At 48.3% G+C, this 18334-nt stretch overlaps 1 protein-coding gene across 5 annotated transcripts in view; it reads right to left on the reverse strand.

Moving 5' to 3' along the window:
* LOC110505955 (attractin) overlaps positions 1 to 18334 on the reverse strand; it is a 252686-nt gene that overhangs the window by 216169 nt on the left and 18183 nt on the right. For all 5 annotated transcript variants that reach the window (XM_036962391.1, XM_036962390.1, XM_036962389.1 and 2 more), the window contains exons 2-3: positions 9765 to 9848; positions 5009 to 5122 (exon numbers count right to left, since the gene is read on the reverse strand). In XM_036962391.1, coding sequence (XP_036818286.1) covers positions 5009 to 5122; positions 9765 to 9848 — 198 coding nt within the window. The remainder of the gene's footprint in view (positions 1 to 5008; positions 5123 to 9764; positions 9849 to 18334) is intronic.

Consider the following 18334-nt stretch of genomic DNA (forward strand, 5'->3'; position numbering starts at 1 on the left):
CTACAAGAACCTGCCGTCTTTCCAACATCCTGTACTGAGACACTACATGAACCTCCCGGCTTTCCACCATCCTGTACTGAGACCCTACATGAACCTCCCGGCTTTCCACCATCCTGTACTGAGACACTACATGAACCTCCCGGCTTTCCACCATCCTGTACTGAGACACTACATGAACCTGCCGTCTTTCCAACATCCTGTACTGAGACCCTACATGAACATCCCGGCTTTCCAACATCCTGTACTGAGACACTACATGAACCTCCCGGCTTTCCACCATCCTGTACCGAGACACTACATGAACCTCCCGGCTTTCCAACATCCTGTACTGAGACACTACATGAATCTTCTCGCTTTCCAACATCCTGTACTGAGACACTACATGAACCTCCCGTCTTTCCAACATCCTGTACTGAGACACTACATGAATCCTCCCGGCTTTCCACCATCCTGTACTGAGACACTACATGAACCTCCCGGCTTTCCACCATCCTGTACTGAGACACTACATGAACCTCCCGGCTTTCCACCATCCTGTACTGAGACACTACATGAACCTCCCGGCTTTCCACCATCCTGTACTGAGACACTACATGAACCTCCCGGCTTTCCACCATCCTGTACTGAGACACTAAATGAACCTCCCGGCTTTCCACCATCCTGTACCGAGACACTACATGAACCTCCCGGCTTTCCACCATCCTTGACAATCTGGACCCTCTATTCCTGAAACTATCCGCCGCCATTGTCGCAACCCCTATTACCAGCCTGTTCAACCTCTCTTTCATATCGTCTGAGATCCCCAAGGACTGGAAAGCTGCCGCAGTCATCCCCCTCTTCAAAGGGGGCGACACCCTGGACCCAAACTGTTACAGACCTATATCCATCCTGCCCTGCCTATCTAAGGTCTTCGAAAGCCAAGTCAACAAACAGGTCACTGACCATCTTGAATCCCACCGTACCTTCTCCGCTGTGCAATCTGGTTTCCGAGCCGGTCACGGGTGTACCTCAGCCACGCTCAAGGTACTAAACGATATCATAACCGCCATCGATAAAAGACAGTACTGTGCAGCCGTCTTCATAGACCTTGCCAAGGCTTTCGACTCTGTCAATCACCGTATTCTTATCGGCAGACTCAGTAGCCTCGGTTTTTCGGATGACTGCCTTGCCTGGTTCACCAACTACTTTGCAGACAGAGTTCAGTGTGTCAAATCGGAGGGCATGCTGTCCGGTCCTCTGGCAGTCTCTATGGGGGTGCCACAGGGTTCAATTCTCGGGCCGACTCTTTTCTCTGTATATATCAATGATGTTTCTCATGCTGCGGGCGATTCCCTGATCCACCTCTACGCAGACGACACCATTCTATATTCTTCCGGCCCGTCCTTGGACACTGTGCTATCTAACCTCCAAACGAGCTTCAATGCCATACAGCACTCCTTCCGTGGCCTCCAACTGCTCTTAAACGCTAGTAAAACCAAATGCATGCTTTTCAACCGTTCGCTGCCTGCACCCGCACGCCTGACCAGCATCACCACCCTGGATGGTTCCGACCTTGAATATGTGGACATCTATAAGTACCTAGGTGTCTGGCTAGACTCTAAACTCTCCTTCCAGACCCATATCAAACATCTCCAATCGAAAATCAAATCAAGAGTCGGCTTTCTATTCCGCAACAAAGCCTCCTTCACTCACGCCGCCAAACTTACCCTAGTAAAACTGACTATCCTACCGATCCTCGACTTCGGCGATGTCATCTACAAAATTGCTTCCAACACTCTACTCAGCAAACTGGATGCAGTTTATCACAGTGCCATCCGTTTTGTCACTAAAGCACCTTATACCACCCACCACTGCGACTTGTATGCTCTAGTCGGCTGGCCCTCGCTACATATTCGTCGCCAGACCCACTGGCTCCAGGTCATCTACAAGTCCATGCTAGGTAAAGCTCCGCCTTATCTCAGTTCACTGGTTACGATGGCAACACCCATCCGTAGCACGCGCTCCAGCAGGTGTATCTCACTGATCATCCCTAAAGCCAACACCTCATTTGGCCGCCTTTCGTTCCAGTTCTCTGCTGCCTGTGACTGGAACGAATTGCAAAAATCGCTGAAGTTGGAGACTTTTATCTCCCTCACCAACTTCAAACATCTGCTATCTGAGCAGCTAACCGATCGCTGCAGCTGTACATAGTCTATTGGTAAATAGCCCACCCATTTTCACCTACCTCATCCCCATACTGTTTTTATTTATTTATTTTCTGCTCTTTTGCACATCAATATCTCTACCTGTACATAACCATCTGATCATTTATCACTCCAGTGTTAATCTGCATAATTGTAATTATTTGCCTACCTTCTCATGCCTTTTGCACACAATGTATATATAGACTCCCCTTTTTTCTACTGTGTAATTGACTTGTTAATTGTTTACTCCATGTGTAACTCTGTGTTGTCTGTTCACACTGCTATGCCTTATCTTGCCCAGGTCGCAGTTGCAAATGAGAACTTGTTCTCAACTAGCCTACCTGGTTAAATAAAGGTGAAATAAAAAAAAAAATAAAATCCTGTACTGAGACACTACATGAACCTCCCGGCTTTCCACCATCCTGTACTGAGACACTACATGAACCTCCCGGCTTTCCACCATCCTGTACTGAGACACTACATGAACCTCCCGGCTTTCCACCATCCTGTACCGAGACACTACATGAACCTCCCGGCTTTCCACCATCCTGTACCGAGACACTACATGAACCTCCCGGCTTTCCAACATCCTGTACTGAGACACTACATGAACCTCCCGGCTTTCCACCATCCTGTACTGAGACACTAAATGAACCTCCCGGCTTTCCACCATCCTGTACCGAGACACTAAATGAACCTCCCGGCTTTCCACCATCCTGTACTGAGACACTAAATGAACCTCCCGGCTTTCCACCATCCTGTACCGAGACACTACAAGAACCTCCCGGCTTTCCACCATCCTGTACCGAGACACTACATGAACCTCCCGGCTTTCCACCATCATGGACTGAGACACTACATGGGGCCCAGTATTTAATCACATTGAGTAAGTCACCACTCTCCTTGCTGTTGTTATGCCTTGGTTGTGTTTATTGTGGGTTCTAGTGGTGGCTGGGTTCTAGTCTGTGGTTGTGTTTATTGTGGGTTCTAGTGCCGGCTAGGTTCTAGTATGCGGTTGTGTTTATTGTGGGTCCTAGTGCTGGCTGGGTTCTAGTCTGTGGATGTGTTTATTGTGGGCCCTAGTGTCGGCTGGGTTCTAGTCTGTGGTTGTGATTATTGTGGGTTCTAGTGCTGGCTGGGTTATAGTATCTGCACTACCACCACCACCATCACCACCACCATCACCATACTGCTCACCACCACCACCACCACTACCACCACCACCACCATAACCATACTGCTCACCACCACCACCACCACCACCACCATACATCTCACCACCACCACCACCACCACCACCACCACCACCACCACCATACATCTCACCACCACCACCACCACCACCACCATACATCTCACCACCACCACCATACAGCTCACCACCACCACCACCATACAGCTCACCACCACCACCACCACCATACAGCTCACCACCACCACCACCACCATACATCGCACCACCACCACCACCACCATACATCTCACCACCACCACCACCATCACCACCACCACCACCATACTGCTCACCACCACCACCACCACCATACAGCTCACCACCACCACCACCACCATACATCTCACCACCACCACCACCATCACCACCATACATCTCACCACCACCACCACCACCACCACCACCACCATACATCTCACCACCACCACCACCATCACCATACTGCTCACCACCACCATACAGCTCACCACCACCACCACCATCATACAGCTCACCACCACCACCATACAGCTCACCACCACCACCACCATACATCTCACCACCACCACCACCACCATACAGCTCACCACCACCACCACCATACAGCTCACCACCACCACCACCACCACCACTACAGCTCACCACCACCACCACCACCACTACAGCTCACCACCACCACCATACATCTCACCACCACCACCACCACCATACTGCTCACCACCACCACCACCATACATCTCACCACCACCACCACCACCATACATCTCACCACCACCACCACCACCATACAGCTCACCACCACCACCACTACAGCTCACCACCACCACCACCACCACTACAGCTCACCACCACCACCATACATCTCACCACCACCACCATACATCTCACCACCACCACCACCATACATCTCACCACCACCACCACCACCATACAGCTCACCACCACCACCACCATACAGCTCACCGCCACCACCACCACCACCACCACTACAGCTCACCACCACCACCATACAGCTCACCACCATACAGCTCACCACCACCACCATACAGCTCACCACCACCACCATACAGCCCACCACCACCACCATACAGCTCACCACCACCACCATACAGCTCACCACCACCATACAGCTCACCAACACCATACAGCTCACCACCACCACCACCACCATCACCACCACGACACAGCTCACCACCACCACCACCACACAGCTCACCACCAACACCACACAGCTCACCACCACCACACAGCTCACCACCACCACACAGCTCACCACCACCACACAGCTCACCACCAACACCACCACCATACAGCTCACCACCACCATACAGCTCACCACCACCACCATACAGCTCACCACCATACAGCTCACCACCATACACAGCTCACCACCACCACCACCATACAGCTCACCACCACCATACAGCTCACCACCACCATACAGCTCACCACCACCACCACCATACAGCTCACCATCACCACCACCATACAGCTCACCATCACCACCACCATACAGCTCACCACCACCATACAGCTCACCACCATACAGCTCACCACCATACAGCTCACCACCACCACCACCACCACCACCATCGTCCTCCCTCCCACCCACCTGAAGGCAGCCAGTAGAGGAGTGTAGATAGAATCACCATCGTACACATACAGGTGGTCCCAGCTGCATTCTGTAGCAAAGTGGTCCAACCTCAGTCTGAGGATGCTGTTGGGCCTACAGGACAGAGACAGAACACAGTCAGGATGCTGTTGGGCCTACAGGACAGAACACAGTCAGGATGTTGTTGGGCCTACAGGACAGAACACAGTCAGGATGCTGTTGGGCCTACAGGACAGAACACAGTCAGGATGCTGTTGGGCCTACAGGACAGAGACAGAACACAGTCAGGATGCTGTTGGGCCTACAGGACAGAACACAGTCAGGATGCTGTTGGGCCTACAGGACAGAACACAGTCAGGATGCTGTTGGGCCTGCAGGACAGAACACAGTCAGGATGCTGTTGGGCCTACAGGACAGAGACAGAACACAGTCAGGATGCTGTTGGGCCTACAGGACATAACACAGTCAGGATGCTGTTGGGCCAGTAGGACAGAACACAGTTAGGATGCTGTTGGGCCTGCAGGACAGAACACAGTCAGGATGCTGTTGGGCCTACAGGACAGAGACAGAACACAGTCAGGATGCTGTTGGGCCAGTAGGACAGAACACAGTCAGGATGCTGTTGGGCCTACAGGACAGAGACAGAACACAGTCAGGATGCTGTTGGGCCTACAGGACAGAACACAGTCAGGATGCTGTTGGGCCAGTAGGACAGAGACAGAACACAGTCAGGATGCTGTTGGGCCTGCAGGACAGAGGCAGTACACAGCCAGGATGCTGTTGGGCCTACAGGACAGAGACAGAACACAGTCAGGATGCTGTTGGGCCTGCAGGACAGAACACAGTCAGGATGCTGTTGGGCCTGCAGGACAGAACACAGTCAGGATGCTGTTGGGCCTACAGGACAGAGACAGAACACAGTCAGGATGCTGTTGGGCCTGCAGGACAGAGACAGAACACAGTCAGGATGCTGTTGGGCCTACAGGACAGAACACAGTCAGGATGCTGTTGGGCCTACAGGACAGAGACAGAACACAGTCAGGATGCTGTTGGGCCTGCAGGACAGAACACAGTCAGGATGCTGTTGGGCCTGCAGGACAGAACACAGTCAGGATGCTGTTGGGCCCACAGGACAGAGACAGAACACAGTCAGGATGCTGTTGGGCCTACAGGACAGAGACAGAACACAGTCAGGATGCTGTTGGGCCTGCAGGACAGAGACAGAACACAGTCAGGATGCTGTTGGGCCTACAGGACAGAGACAGAACACAGTCAGGATGCTGTTGGGCCTACAGGACAGAGACAGAACACAGTCAGGATGCTGTTGGGCCTGCAGGACAGAACACAGTCAGGATGCTGTTGGGCCTGCAGGACAGAGACAGAACACAGTCAGAATGCTGTTGGGCCTGCAGGACAGAACACAGTCAGGATGCTGTTGGGCCTGCAGGACAGAACACAGTCAGGATGCTGTTGGGCCTGCAGGACAGAGACAGAACACAGTCAGGATGCTGTTGGGCCTACAGGACAGAACACAGTCAGGATGCTGTTGGGCCTACAGGACAGAGACAGAACACAGTCAGGATGCTGTTGGGCCTACAGGACAGAGACAGAACACAGTCAGGATGCTGTTGGGCCTACAGGACAGAGACAGAACACAGTCAGGATGCTGTTGGGCCTGCAGGACAGAACACATTTAGGATGCTGTTGGGGCTGCAGGACAGAACACAGTCAGGATGCTGTTGGGCCTACAGGACAGAGACAGAACACAGTCAGGATGCTGTTGGGCCTACAGGACAGAGACAGAACACAGTCAGGATGCTGTTGGGCCTGCAGGACAGAGACAGAACACAGTCAGGATGCTGTTGGGCCTACAGGACAGAGACAGAACACAGTCAGGATGCTGTTGGGCCTGCAGGACAGAGACAGAACACAGTCAGGATGCTGTTGGGCCTGCAGGACAGAGACAGAACACAGTCAGGATGCTGTTGGGCCTGCAGGACAGAACACAGTCAGGATGCTGTTGGGCCTGCAGGACAGAACACAGTCAGGATGCTGTTGGGCCTGCAGGACAGAACACAGTCAGGATGCTGTTGGGCCTACAGGACAGAACACAGTCAGGATGCTGTTGGGCCTACAGGACAGAGACAGAACACAGTCAGGATGCTGTTGGGCCTACAGGACAGAGACAGAACACAGTCAGGATGCTGTTGGGCCTACAGGACAGAGACAGAACACAGTCAGGATGCTGTTGGGCCTACAGGACAGAGACAGAACACAGTCAGGATGCTGTTGGGCCTGCAGGACAGAGACAGAACACAGTCAGGATGCTGTTGGGCCTGCAGGACAGAGACAGAACACAGTCAGGATGCTGTTGGGCCTGCAGGACAGAGACAGAACACAGTCAGGATGCTGTTGGGCCTGCAGGACAGAGACAGAACACAGTCAGGATGCTGTTGGGCCTGCAGGACAGAGACAGAACACAGTCAGGATGCTGTTGGGCCTGCAGGACAGAGACAGAACATAGTCAGAAATAAACCTGGACGTGGATGAACAGCGTCTGGCTAGATAAACCTGGACGTGGTTGAACAGGTGGGTGGGGTTAGACGCCCAGTGCAGGAGGTCAGTGGGGTTAGACGCCCAGTGCAGGAGGTCAGTGGGGTTAGACGCCCAGTGCAGGAGGTCAGTGGGGTTAGACGCCCAGTGCAGGAGGTCAGTGGGGTTAGACGCCCAGTGCAGGAGGTCAGTGGGGTTAGACGCCCAGTGCAGGAGGTCAATGGGGTTAGATGCCCAGTGCAGGAGGTCAATGGGGTTAGATGCCCAGTGCAGGAGGTCAGTGGGGTTAGATGCCCAGTGCAGGAGGTCAATGGGATTAGATGCCCAGTGCAGGAGGTCAATGGGGTTAGATGCCCAGTGCAGGAGGTCAATGGGATTAGATGCCCAGTGCAGGAGGTCAATGGGGTTAGATGCCCAGTGCAGGAGGTCAGTGGGGTTATACTAAACGATACGTCCCATATAGAACCCTATTCCCTATATAGTGCACTACTTTTGACCAGAGCCCTAAAATCCCTATATAGGGATGCACTATATAGGGAATAGGGTTCTATAGGGCTCTGGTCTAAAGTAGTGCACTATATAGGGAATAGGGTTCTATAGAGCTCTGGTCTATAGTAGTGCACTATATAGGGAATAGGGTTCTATAGGGCTCTGGTCTAAAGTAGTGCACTATATAGGGAATAGGGCTCCATTTGGGACTCAGTCCAGTCTAGTCCAGTTCCACAGTAGAACAAGCAGATGTTTACATGGATTATTAAATTATAGCTTATCTTATTTATTTATTTTACCTTTATTTAACCATTATTTAACTAGGCAAGTCAGTTAAGAACAAATTCATATTTTCAATGACGGCCTAGGAACAGTGGGTTAACTGCCTGTTCAGGGGCAAAACGACAGATTCATGCTTCGCCTATTCCTCACAAACATGCTGATTTAGGCCTACGCCACCACTGGTATTATCAGGCTGTATAGCTAATTACGTTTGCGCTGACTCAGAGTACATTTATTTGCGAGATAGCTAGCCAGCTAACTAGCGATTAGCATTAACGGCTAATACAATTTAGGCCCAACTTGCTAAGAAAAGAAACTAGCCGTTTGCAGATGTAAGAAACAACGTAATAGTGTAATTATAGAAGACTAGCGGGTTTATTTATAGAAAGTAGGTATCTGTAGACAGAAGGTGCTCTTTGGTAAAAAGGGGTGAATTGGTCATCAAAAAGAAAGACCAAGGCACTCTTCATATAATTCATTAAAATGCCTTTATTTGTACGACTTAATCAAGGGGAACAACATTTTAAAACTCATTTGTGTTTTCGGCCTTTGTCAGGGAGCACAAAGACACCATTGTGGATTGATATTAGAAGCTAATTGAAAACAGCATCATTGCTTGTGCTGCATCGATCATGCAGACTGAAAGAAAGCGTCTCGTGGAACAACAAATGAAGCTCCTTGAGTGACAGGGGGCGTGGCCTCGTCTGTGTGGAAAGCAGCACGGAGAGAGAGAGAGAGATGACTCAAGGAGGGAATTAAACTAGAAAAATGGACATTTAACAAACCAAAACTGTAAATACCATTATACCGCAATTGTCTAACTCGTTTAACGGGATTCTCATTATTTTGGGACGGAAAGAAACACGTGCAGTTTTTCAGCTAATTTGCTGCATTTCAACACATTTGGCATAGAGGCACAACATTAACATTAATGGACCCCGGTCGGTGATTCCACCCTTAGACCAACTTACCAATAAATAAACTAATGTTGGTGACATGGTGCAATTGAGTGACAACAATTTCTACATTTCACTTTGTGTATTGTATTATTTTAAGATTGGTCCACGGGCCTATAAAAGGGGGACAGTGGACCACCAGTTGCCCATCCAGGCTTTACGTCAATGAAACATTTGGATTTGCATAGAAGGAAAACGGCAAAACCATTTAAATACAAAACATCATTATTATTATATATGATCGTATTATGACACCTAGACCATCTATTAGGGCTATGACTTTTCATTAATACTGTAAACATACTTTTGGTTTGATCTTTAGCATGGCTAGATATATTGGACCTGTCTTTCAGTGGAGTTGTGCAGGGTAGAGGCATATTGTTGCGTTTCTATTGGTCTATAGTGTAACGTGTGTGTGTGTGTGTGTGTGTGTGTGTGTGTGTGTGTGTGTGTGTGTGTGTGTGTGTGTGACTCACGTTCCCTCGATGAGCCAGGTGCACTTGGTCTTGTACTTGTAGTTTCCTGGTCCATCTGTCAGGAACCCTGAGGGGCCCGTCAACCTATAGAAGAGAGAGAAGAGGTCAGGACAGTCAGCCAATAGGAGAGAAAAGAGGTCAGGCCAGTCAGCCATTAGGAGAGAGAAGAGGTCAGGACAGTCAGCCAATAGGAGAGAATAGGAGAGAAAAGGAGAAGAATAATCCGAACTGTTGAAAAGGAAGCTCTCATCTCCAGCAGCACCAACCAGTGGAACTATACAAAGACGAGGGTAGAAGTGTGCACTATGTAGGGAAGAAAGACGAGGGTAGAAGTGTGCACTATGTAGGGAAGAGGGATTTGACAAATGGGGGAAACAATCTTTACGTTTAAACGGCCTGCTTTTTTCCGGACGACTCCCATTTCTGAGTGTATATTTGACCTTGTGTTTTTAGGTTATTATCCTGCTGAAAATGGAATTTGTTGGGAAGCAGACAACCAAGGTTTTCCTCTAGGACTTTGCCTGCAATATTCAATTTCTTTTAAAAACCTCCCTAGGCCTTGCAGATGACAAGCCTGTTCCATGCAGCCTCCACCATGTTGGTACTCAGAATACTCGCTTTGTATGCCAGACATAAATGTTCATTTCTTCGCAGTTTTACTTTAATGCCTGATTGCAAACAAATTGTTTTTTCATACATTTTTTATTTTGTACAGACTTCCTTCCTTTTCACTGTCATTGAGGAACTGTGAAATAAATCCAATGTTCTCTTATAACTGTTTTAAAGTCACCATTGGCCTGGTGGTAAAATCCCTGAGTGGTTTCCTTCCTCTCTGGCAACTGAGTTAGGAAGGGCATCTGTATTTTATAGTGACTGGGTGTATTAATACAGCATCCAAAGTGGAATTATTAGCTCAAAGCAGAAAGTATTCAGAACCGTTGATTTTTTTACACATTTTGTTACATTAAAAAAAATCATTACAGCTAAAATCTAAATTTTTTTTTTTAATATAATCTCTACATACAATACCTCATAATGACATCACAATACCCCATCATTTTTTATTTAATTTTTATTTCATCTTTATTTAACCAGGTAAGCTAGTTGAGAACAAGTTCTCATTTACAATTGCGACCTGGCCAAGATAAAGCAAAGCAGTTCGACAGATACAACGACACAGAGTTACACATGGAGTAAAACAAACATACAGTCAATAATACAGTAGAAACTAGTCTATATACGATGTGAGCAAATGAGGTGAGATAAGGGCAAAAAGGAAAAAAAGGGCCATGGTGGCAAAGTAAATACAATATAGCAAGTAAAACACTGGAATGGTAGATTTGCAGTGGAAGAATGTGCAAAGTAGAAATAAAAATAATGGGGTGCAAAGGAGCAAAATAAATAAATACAGTAGGGGAAGAGGTAGTTGTTTGGGCTAAATTATAGGTGAGCTATGTACAGGTGCAGTAATCTGTGAGCTGCTCTGACAGTTGGTGCTTAAAGCTAGTGAGGGAGATAAGTGTTTCAAGTTTCAGAGACTTTTGTAGCAATGGTGGGTAGTATATGGGGCTTTGGTGACAAAACGGATTGCACTGTGATAGACTGCATCCAATTTGTTGAGTAGGGTATTGGAGGCTATTTTGTAAATGACATCGCCAAAGTCAAGGATTGGTAGGATGGTCAGTTTTACAAGGGTATGTTTGGCAGCATGAGTGAAGGATGCTTTGTTGCGAAATAGGAAGCCAATTCTAGATTTAACTTTGGATTGGACATGTTTGATATGGGTCTAGAAGGAGAATTTACAGTCTAACCAGACACCTAAGTATTTGTAGTTGTCCACGTATTCTAAGTCAGAGCCGTCCAGAGTAGTAATGTTGGACAGGCGGGTAGGTGCAGGTAGCGATCGGTTGAAGAGCATGCATTTAGTTTTACTTGTATTTAAGAGCAATTGGAGGCCACGGAAGGAGAGTTGTATGGCATTGAAGCTTGCCTGGAGGGTTGTTAACACAGTGTCCAAAGAAGGGCCGGAAGTATACAGAATGGTGTCGTCTGCGTAGAGGTGGATCAGAGACTCACCAGCAGCAAGAGCGACCTCATTGATGTATACAGAGAAGAGAGTAGGTCCAAGAATTGAACCCTGTGGCACCCCCATAGAGACTGCCAAAGGTCCGGACAGCAGACCCTCCGATTTGACACACTGAACTCTATCAGAGAAGTAGTTGGTGAACCAGGCGAGGCAATCATTTGAGAAACCAAGGCTGTCGAGTCTGCCGATGAGGATGTGGTGATTGACAGAGTCGAAAGCCTTGGCCAGATCAATGAATACGGCTGCACAGTAATGTTTCTTATCGATGGCAGTTTGGGTCAAGAGTGTCCCCCCCTTTGAAGAGTGGGATGACCGCAGCTGCTTTCCAATCTTTGGGAATCTCAGAGGTTGAACAGGCTAGTAATAGGGGTGGCAACAATTTCGGCAGATACTTTTAGAAAGAAAGGGTCCAGATTGTCTAGCCCGGCTGATTTGTAGGGGTCCAGATTTTGCAGCTCTTTCAGAACATCAGCTGAACGGATTTGGGAGAAGGAGAAATGGGGAAGACTTGGGCGAGTTGCTGTGGGGGGGTGCAGTGCTGTTGACCGGGGTAGGATTAGCCAGGTGGAAAGCATGGCCAGCCGTAGAAAAATGCTTATTGAAATTCTCAATTATGGTGGATTTATCAGTGGTGACAGCGTTTCCTATCTTCAGTGCAGTGGGCACTACGGGAGTTTGGTCCTCTATATATAGGGCACTACGGGACTCTGGTCCTCTATATATAGGGCACTACGGGACTCTGGTCCTCTATATATAAAGCACTACGGGACTCTGGTCCTCATATATATATATAGGGCACTACGAGACTCTGGTCCTCTATATATAGGGCACTACGGGACTCTGGTCCTCTATATATAGGGCACTACGGGAGTTTGGTCCTCTATATATAGGGCACTACGGGACTCTGGTCCTCTATATATAGGGCACTACGGGACTCTGGTCCTCTATATATAGGGCACTACGGGACTCTGGTCCTCTATATATAGGGCACTACGAGACTCTGGTCCTCTATATATAGGGCACTACGGGACTCTGGTCCTCTATATATAGGGCACTACGGGACTCTGGTCCTCTATATATAGGGCACTACGGGACTCTGGTCCTCTATATATAGGGCACTACGAGACTCTGGTCCTCTATATATAGGGCACTACGAGACTCTGGTCCTCATATATATATAGGGCACTACGAGACTCTGGTCCTCATATATATATATATATATAGGGCACTACGAGACTCTGGTCCTCTATATATAGGGCACTACGGGACTCTGGTCCTCTATATATAGGGCAATACGGGACTCTGGTCCTCTATATATAGGGCACTACGGGAGTTTGGTCCTCTATATATAGGGCACTACGGGACTCTGGTCCTCTATATATAGGGCACTACGGGACTCTGGTCCTCTATATATAGGGCACTACGGGACTCTGGTCCTCTATATATAGGGCACTACGGGACTCTGGTCCTCTATATATAGGGCACTACGAGACTCTGGTCCTCTATATATAGGGCACTACGGGACTCTGGTCCTCTATATATAGGGCACTACGGGACTCTGGTCCTCTATATATAGGGCACTACGGGACTCTGGTCCTCTATATATAGGGCACTACGGGACTCTGGTCCTCTATATATAGGGCACTACGGGACTCTGGTCCTCTATATATAAAGCACTACGGGACTCTGGTCCTCATATATATATATATAGGGCACTACGAGACTCTGGTCCTCTATATATAGGGCACTACGGGACTCTGGTCCTCTATATATAGGGCACTACGGGAGTTTGGTCCTCTATATATAGGGCACTACGGGACTCTGGTCCTCTATATATAGGGCACTACGGGACTCTGGTCCTCTATATATAGGGCACTACGGGACTCTGGTCCTCTATATATAGGGCACTACGGGACTCTGGTCCTCTATATATAGGGCACTACGAGACTCTGGTCCTCTATATATAGGGCACTACGGGACTCTGGTCCTCTATATATAGGGCACTACGGGACTCTGGTCCTCTATATATAGGGCACTACGGGACTCTGGTCCTCTATATATAGGGCACTACGAGACTCTGGGCCTCTATATATAGGGCACTACGAGACTCTGGTCCTCATATATATATAGGGCACTACGAGACTCTGGTCCTCATATATATATATAGGGCACTACGAGACTCTGGTCCTCATATATATATATAGGGCACTACGAGACTCTGGTCCTCTATATATAGGGCACTACGGGACTCTGGTCCTCTATATATAGGGCACTACGGGACTCTGGTCCTCTATATATAGGGCACTACGGGACTCTGGTCCTCTATATATAGGGCACTACGGGACTCTGGTCCTCTATATATAGGGCACTACGGGACTCTGGTCCTCTATATATAGGGCACTACGGGACTCTGGTCCTCTATATATAGGGCACTACGGGACTCTGGTCCTCTATATATAGGGCACTACGGGACTCTGGTCCTCTATATATAGGGCACTACGGGACTCTGGTCCTCTATATATAGGGCACTACGGGACTCTGGTCCTCTATATATAGGGCACTACGAGACTCTGGTCCTCTATATATAGGGCACTACGAGACTCTGGTCCTCTATATATAGGGCACTACGAGACTCTGGTCCTCATATATATATAGGGCACTACGAGACTCTGGTCCTCATATATATATATAGGGCACTACGAGACTCTGGTCCTCATATATATATATATAGGGCACTACGAGACTCTGGTCCTCTATATATAGCGCACTACGAGACTCTGGTCCTCTATATATAGGGCACTACGAGACTCTGGTCCTCTATATATAGGGCACTACGAGACTCTGGTCCTCTATATATAGGGCACTACGAGACTCTGGTCCTCTATATATAGGGCACTACGGGACTCTGGTCCTCTATATATAGGGCACTACGAGACTCTGGTCCTCTATATATAGAGCACTACGGGACTCTGGTCCTCTATATATAGGGCACTACGAGACTCTGGTCCTCTATATATAGGGCACTACGGGACTCTGGTCCTCTATATATAGGGCACTACGAGACTCTGGTCCTCTATATATAGGGCACTACGAGACTCTGGTCCTATATATATAGGGGCACTATGGGATGTATCCTCAGAACAGTGTAAATGAGTACAGAAAACAGATAGGAGAGAGCAGGGCTATATCACTTACACTGTTCTGAGGATACGTCCCAATCAGCACCCTATTCCTTACATAGTGCACTGCTTTGACCAGAACCCTATTGAAGCCCTATGGGCTCTGGTCAAAAGTAGTAAACTATATTAAGAAATAGGTTTCTGTTTAGGATGCAGCCTGTCTGTGTGTCCCCTAGCAAACGCAAACAGGCCGCATCCCAAACAGCACCCTATTCTCTAATATAATGCAGGGGCCCCGGTTATAAGTAGTGCACTATGTAGGGAATAGTGGCCCTGGTTACAAGTAGTGCACTATGTAGGGAACAGTGTTCTATTTGTGAGGATTCCACACGAGGCCATCTGAGGACAGAACATGATAAAGGAAGTTCTGTGCTCACCACATCAGCTGCATGATTCAATCCTCCTGGGTGTCGAAGGTCCAGTGTGACCAACACAGAGCACATACCACTACTGGGAATGCTTTCTGATGCAATTACTGCTGTTGACAACGCAGGGCAGGTGTGTGTACGTGCGCTGCACGGCCAGGTGTGTGTACGTGCGCTGCACGGCCAGGTGTGTGTACGTGCGCTGCACGGCCAGGTGTGTGTACGTGCGCTGCACGGCCAGGTGTGTCCTACTAAGGTAAAGGACCAACCCTCTAGACTAACAACAGAACAAACTAAGCGTTGGGTTCCATGTCCAGCTAGACAGACAGTGATAGTCAAAAGTTTAACTCCATGGTTTTAATAGTGAAGACATCAAAACTAGGAAATAACACATATGGAATCATGTCATAACTAAAAGAAGTGTTAAACAAAACATATATTTTATATTTGAGATTCTTCAAAGTAGCCATCCTTTGCCTTGAGGACAGCTTTGCACACTCTTGGTGTTCTCTCAACCAGCGTCATGAGGTAGTCACCTGAAACGCATGTCAATTAATTAACAAGTAAAAGTTAATTTGTGGAATTTCTTTCCTTCTTAATTTGATTGAGCCAATCGGGTTGTTTTGTGAGAAAGTAGGGGTGGTATACAGAAGATAGCCATATTTGGTAAAAGACCAAGTACATATTATGGCAAGAACAGCTCAAATAAGCAAAGAGAAATGACAGTCCATCAATACTTCAAGATATGAAGGTCAGTCAATACAGAAAATGTCAAGAACTTTGAAAGGTAGCAGCTCTCACAGTAATTTAACCCAACAGAGCCCGTTAGGATCCCAGGACAGACAGCAGCTCTCACAGTAATTTAACCCAACAGAGCCCGTTAGGATCCCAGGACAGACAGCAGCTCTCACAGTAATTTAACCCAACAGAGCCAGTTAGGATCCCAGGACAGACAGCAGCTCTCACAGTAATTTAACCCAACAGAGCTAGTTAGGATCCCAGGACAGACAGCAGCTCTCACAGTAATTTAACCCAACAGAGCCCGTTAGGATCCCAGGACAGACAGCAGCTCTCACAGTAATTTAACCCAACAGAGCCAGTTAGGATCCCAGGACAGACAGCAGCTCTCACAGTAATTTAACCCAACAGAGCCCGTTAGGATCCCAGGACAGACAGCAGCTCTCACAGTAATTTAACCCAACAGAGCCCGTTAGGATCCCAGGACAGACAGCAGCTCTCACAGTAATTTAACCCAACAGAGCCAGTTAGGATCCCAGGACAGACAGCAGCTCTCACAGTAATTTAACCCAACAGAGCTAGTTAGGATCCCAGGACAGACAGCAGCTCTCACAGTAATTTAACCCAACAGAGCCCGTTAGGATCCCAGGACAGACAGCAGCTCTCACAGTAATTTAACCCAACAGAGCCAGTTAGGATCCCAGGACAGACAGCAGCTCTCACAGTAATTTAACCCAACAGAGCCCGTTAGGATCCCAGGACAGACAGCAGCTCTCACAGTAATTTAACCCAACAGAGCCCGTTAGGATCCCAGGACAGACAGCAGCTCTCACAGTAATTTAACCCAACAGAGCCAGTTAGGATCCCAGGACAGACAGCAGCTCTCACAGTAATTTAACCCAACAGAGCCCGTTAGGATCCCAGGACAGACAGCAGCTCTCACAGTAATTTAACCCAACAGAGCCAGTTAGGATCCCAGGACAGACAGCAGCTCTCACAGTAATTTAACCCAACAGAGCTAGTTAGGATCCCAGGACAGACAGCAGCTATCACAGTAATTTAACCCAACAGAGCCCGTTAGGATCCCAGGACAGACAGCAGCTCTCACAGTAATTTAACCCAACAGAGCCAGTTAGGATCCCAGGACAGACAGCAGCTCTCACAGTAATTTAACCCAGCAGAGCCCGTTAGGATCCCAGGACAGACAGCAGCTCTCACAGTAATTTAACCCAACAGAGCCCGTTAGGATCCCAGGACAGACAGCAGCTCTCACAGTAATTTAACCCAACAGAGCCAGTTAGGATCCCAGGACAGACAGCAGCTCTCACAGTAATTTAACCCAACAGAGCCCGTTAGGATCCCAGGACAGACAGCAGCTCTCACAGTAATTTAACCCAACAGAGCCCGTTAGGATCCCAGGACAGACAGCAGCTCTCACAGTAATTTAACCCAACAGAGCCAGTTAGGATCCCAGGACAGACAGCAGCTCTCACAGTAATTTAACCCAACAGAGCTAGTTAGGATCCCAGGACAGACAGCAGCTCTCACAGTAATTTAACCCAACAGAGCCCGTTAGGATCCCAGGACAGACAGCAGCTCTCACAGTAATTTAACCCAACAGAGCCAGTTAGGATCCCAGGACAGACAGCAGCTCTCACAGTAATTTAACCCAACAGAACTAGTTAGGATTCCAGGACAGACAGCAGCTCTCACAGTAATTTAACCCAACAGAGCCCGTTAGGATCCCAGGACAGACAGCAGCTCTCACAGTAATTTAACCCAACAGAGCCAGTTAGGATCCCAGGACAGACAGCAGCTCTCACAGTAATTTAACCCAACAGAGCCCGTTAGGATCCCAGGACAGACAGCAGCTCTCACAGTAATTTAACCCAACAGAGCCAGTTAGGATCCCAGGACAGACAGCAGCTCTCACAGTAATTTAACCCAACAGAGCCCGTTAGGATCCCAGGACAGACAGCAGCTCTCACAGTAATTTAACCCAACAGAGCCAGTTAGGATCCCAGGACAAACAGCAGCTCTCACAGTAAGAAAGCATTCCAGGTGAAGCTGGTTGAGAGAATGCCAAGAATATGCAAAGATGTCATCAAGGCAAAGGGTGGCTACTTGATTTGTTTAACACATTTGTGGTTACTACATGATTCCATGTGTGTTATTTCGTAGTTGTGATGTCTTCACTATTAT

This window comes from Oncorhynchus mykiss, chromosome 25, assembly GCF_013265735.2.
Source record: "Oncorhynchus mykiss isolate Arlee chromosome 25, USDA_OmykA_1.1, whole genome shotgun sequence".
Lineage (NCBI taxonomy): Eukaryota > Metazoa > Chordata > Actinopteri > Salmoniformes > Salmonidae > Oncorhynchus > Oncorhynchus mykiss.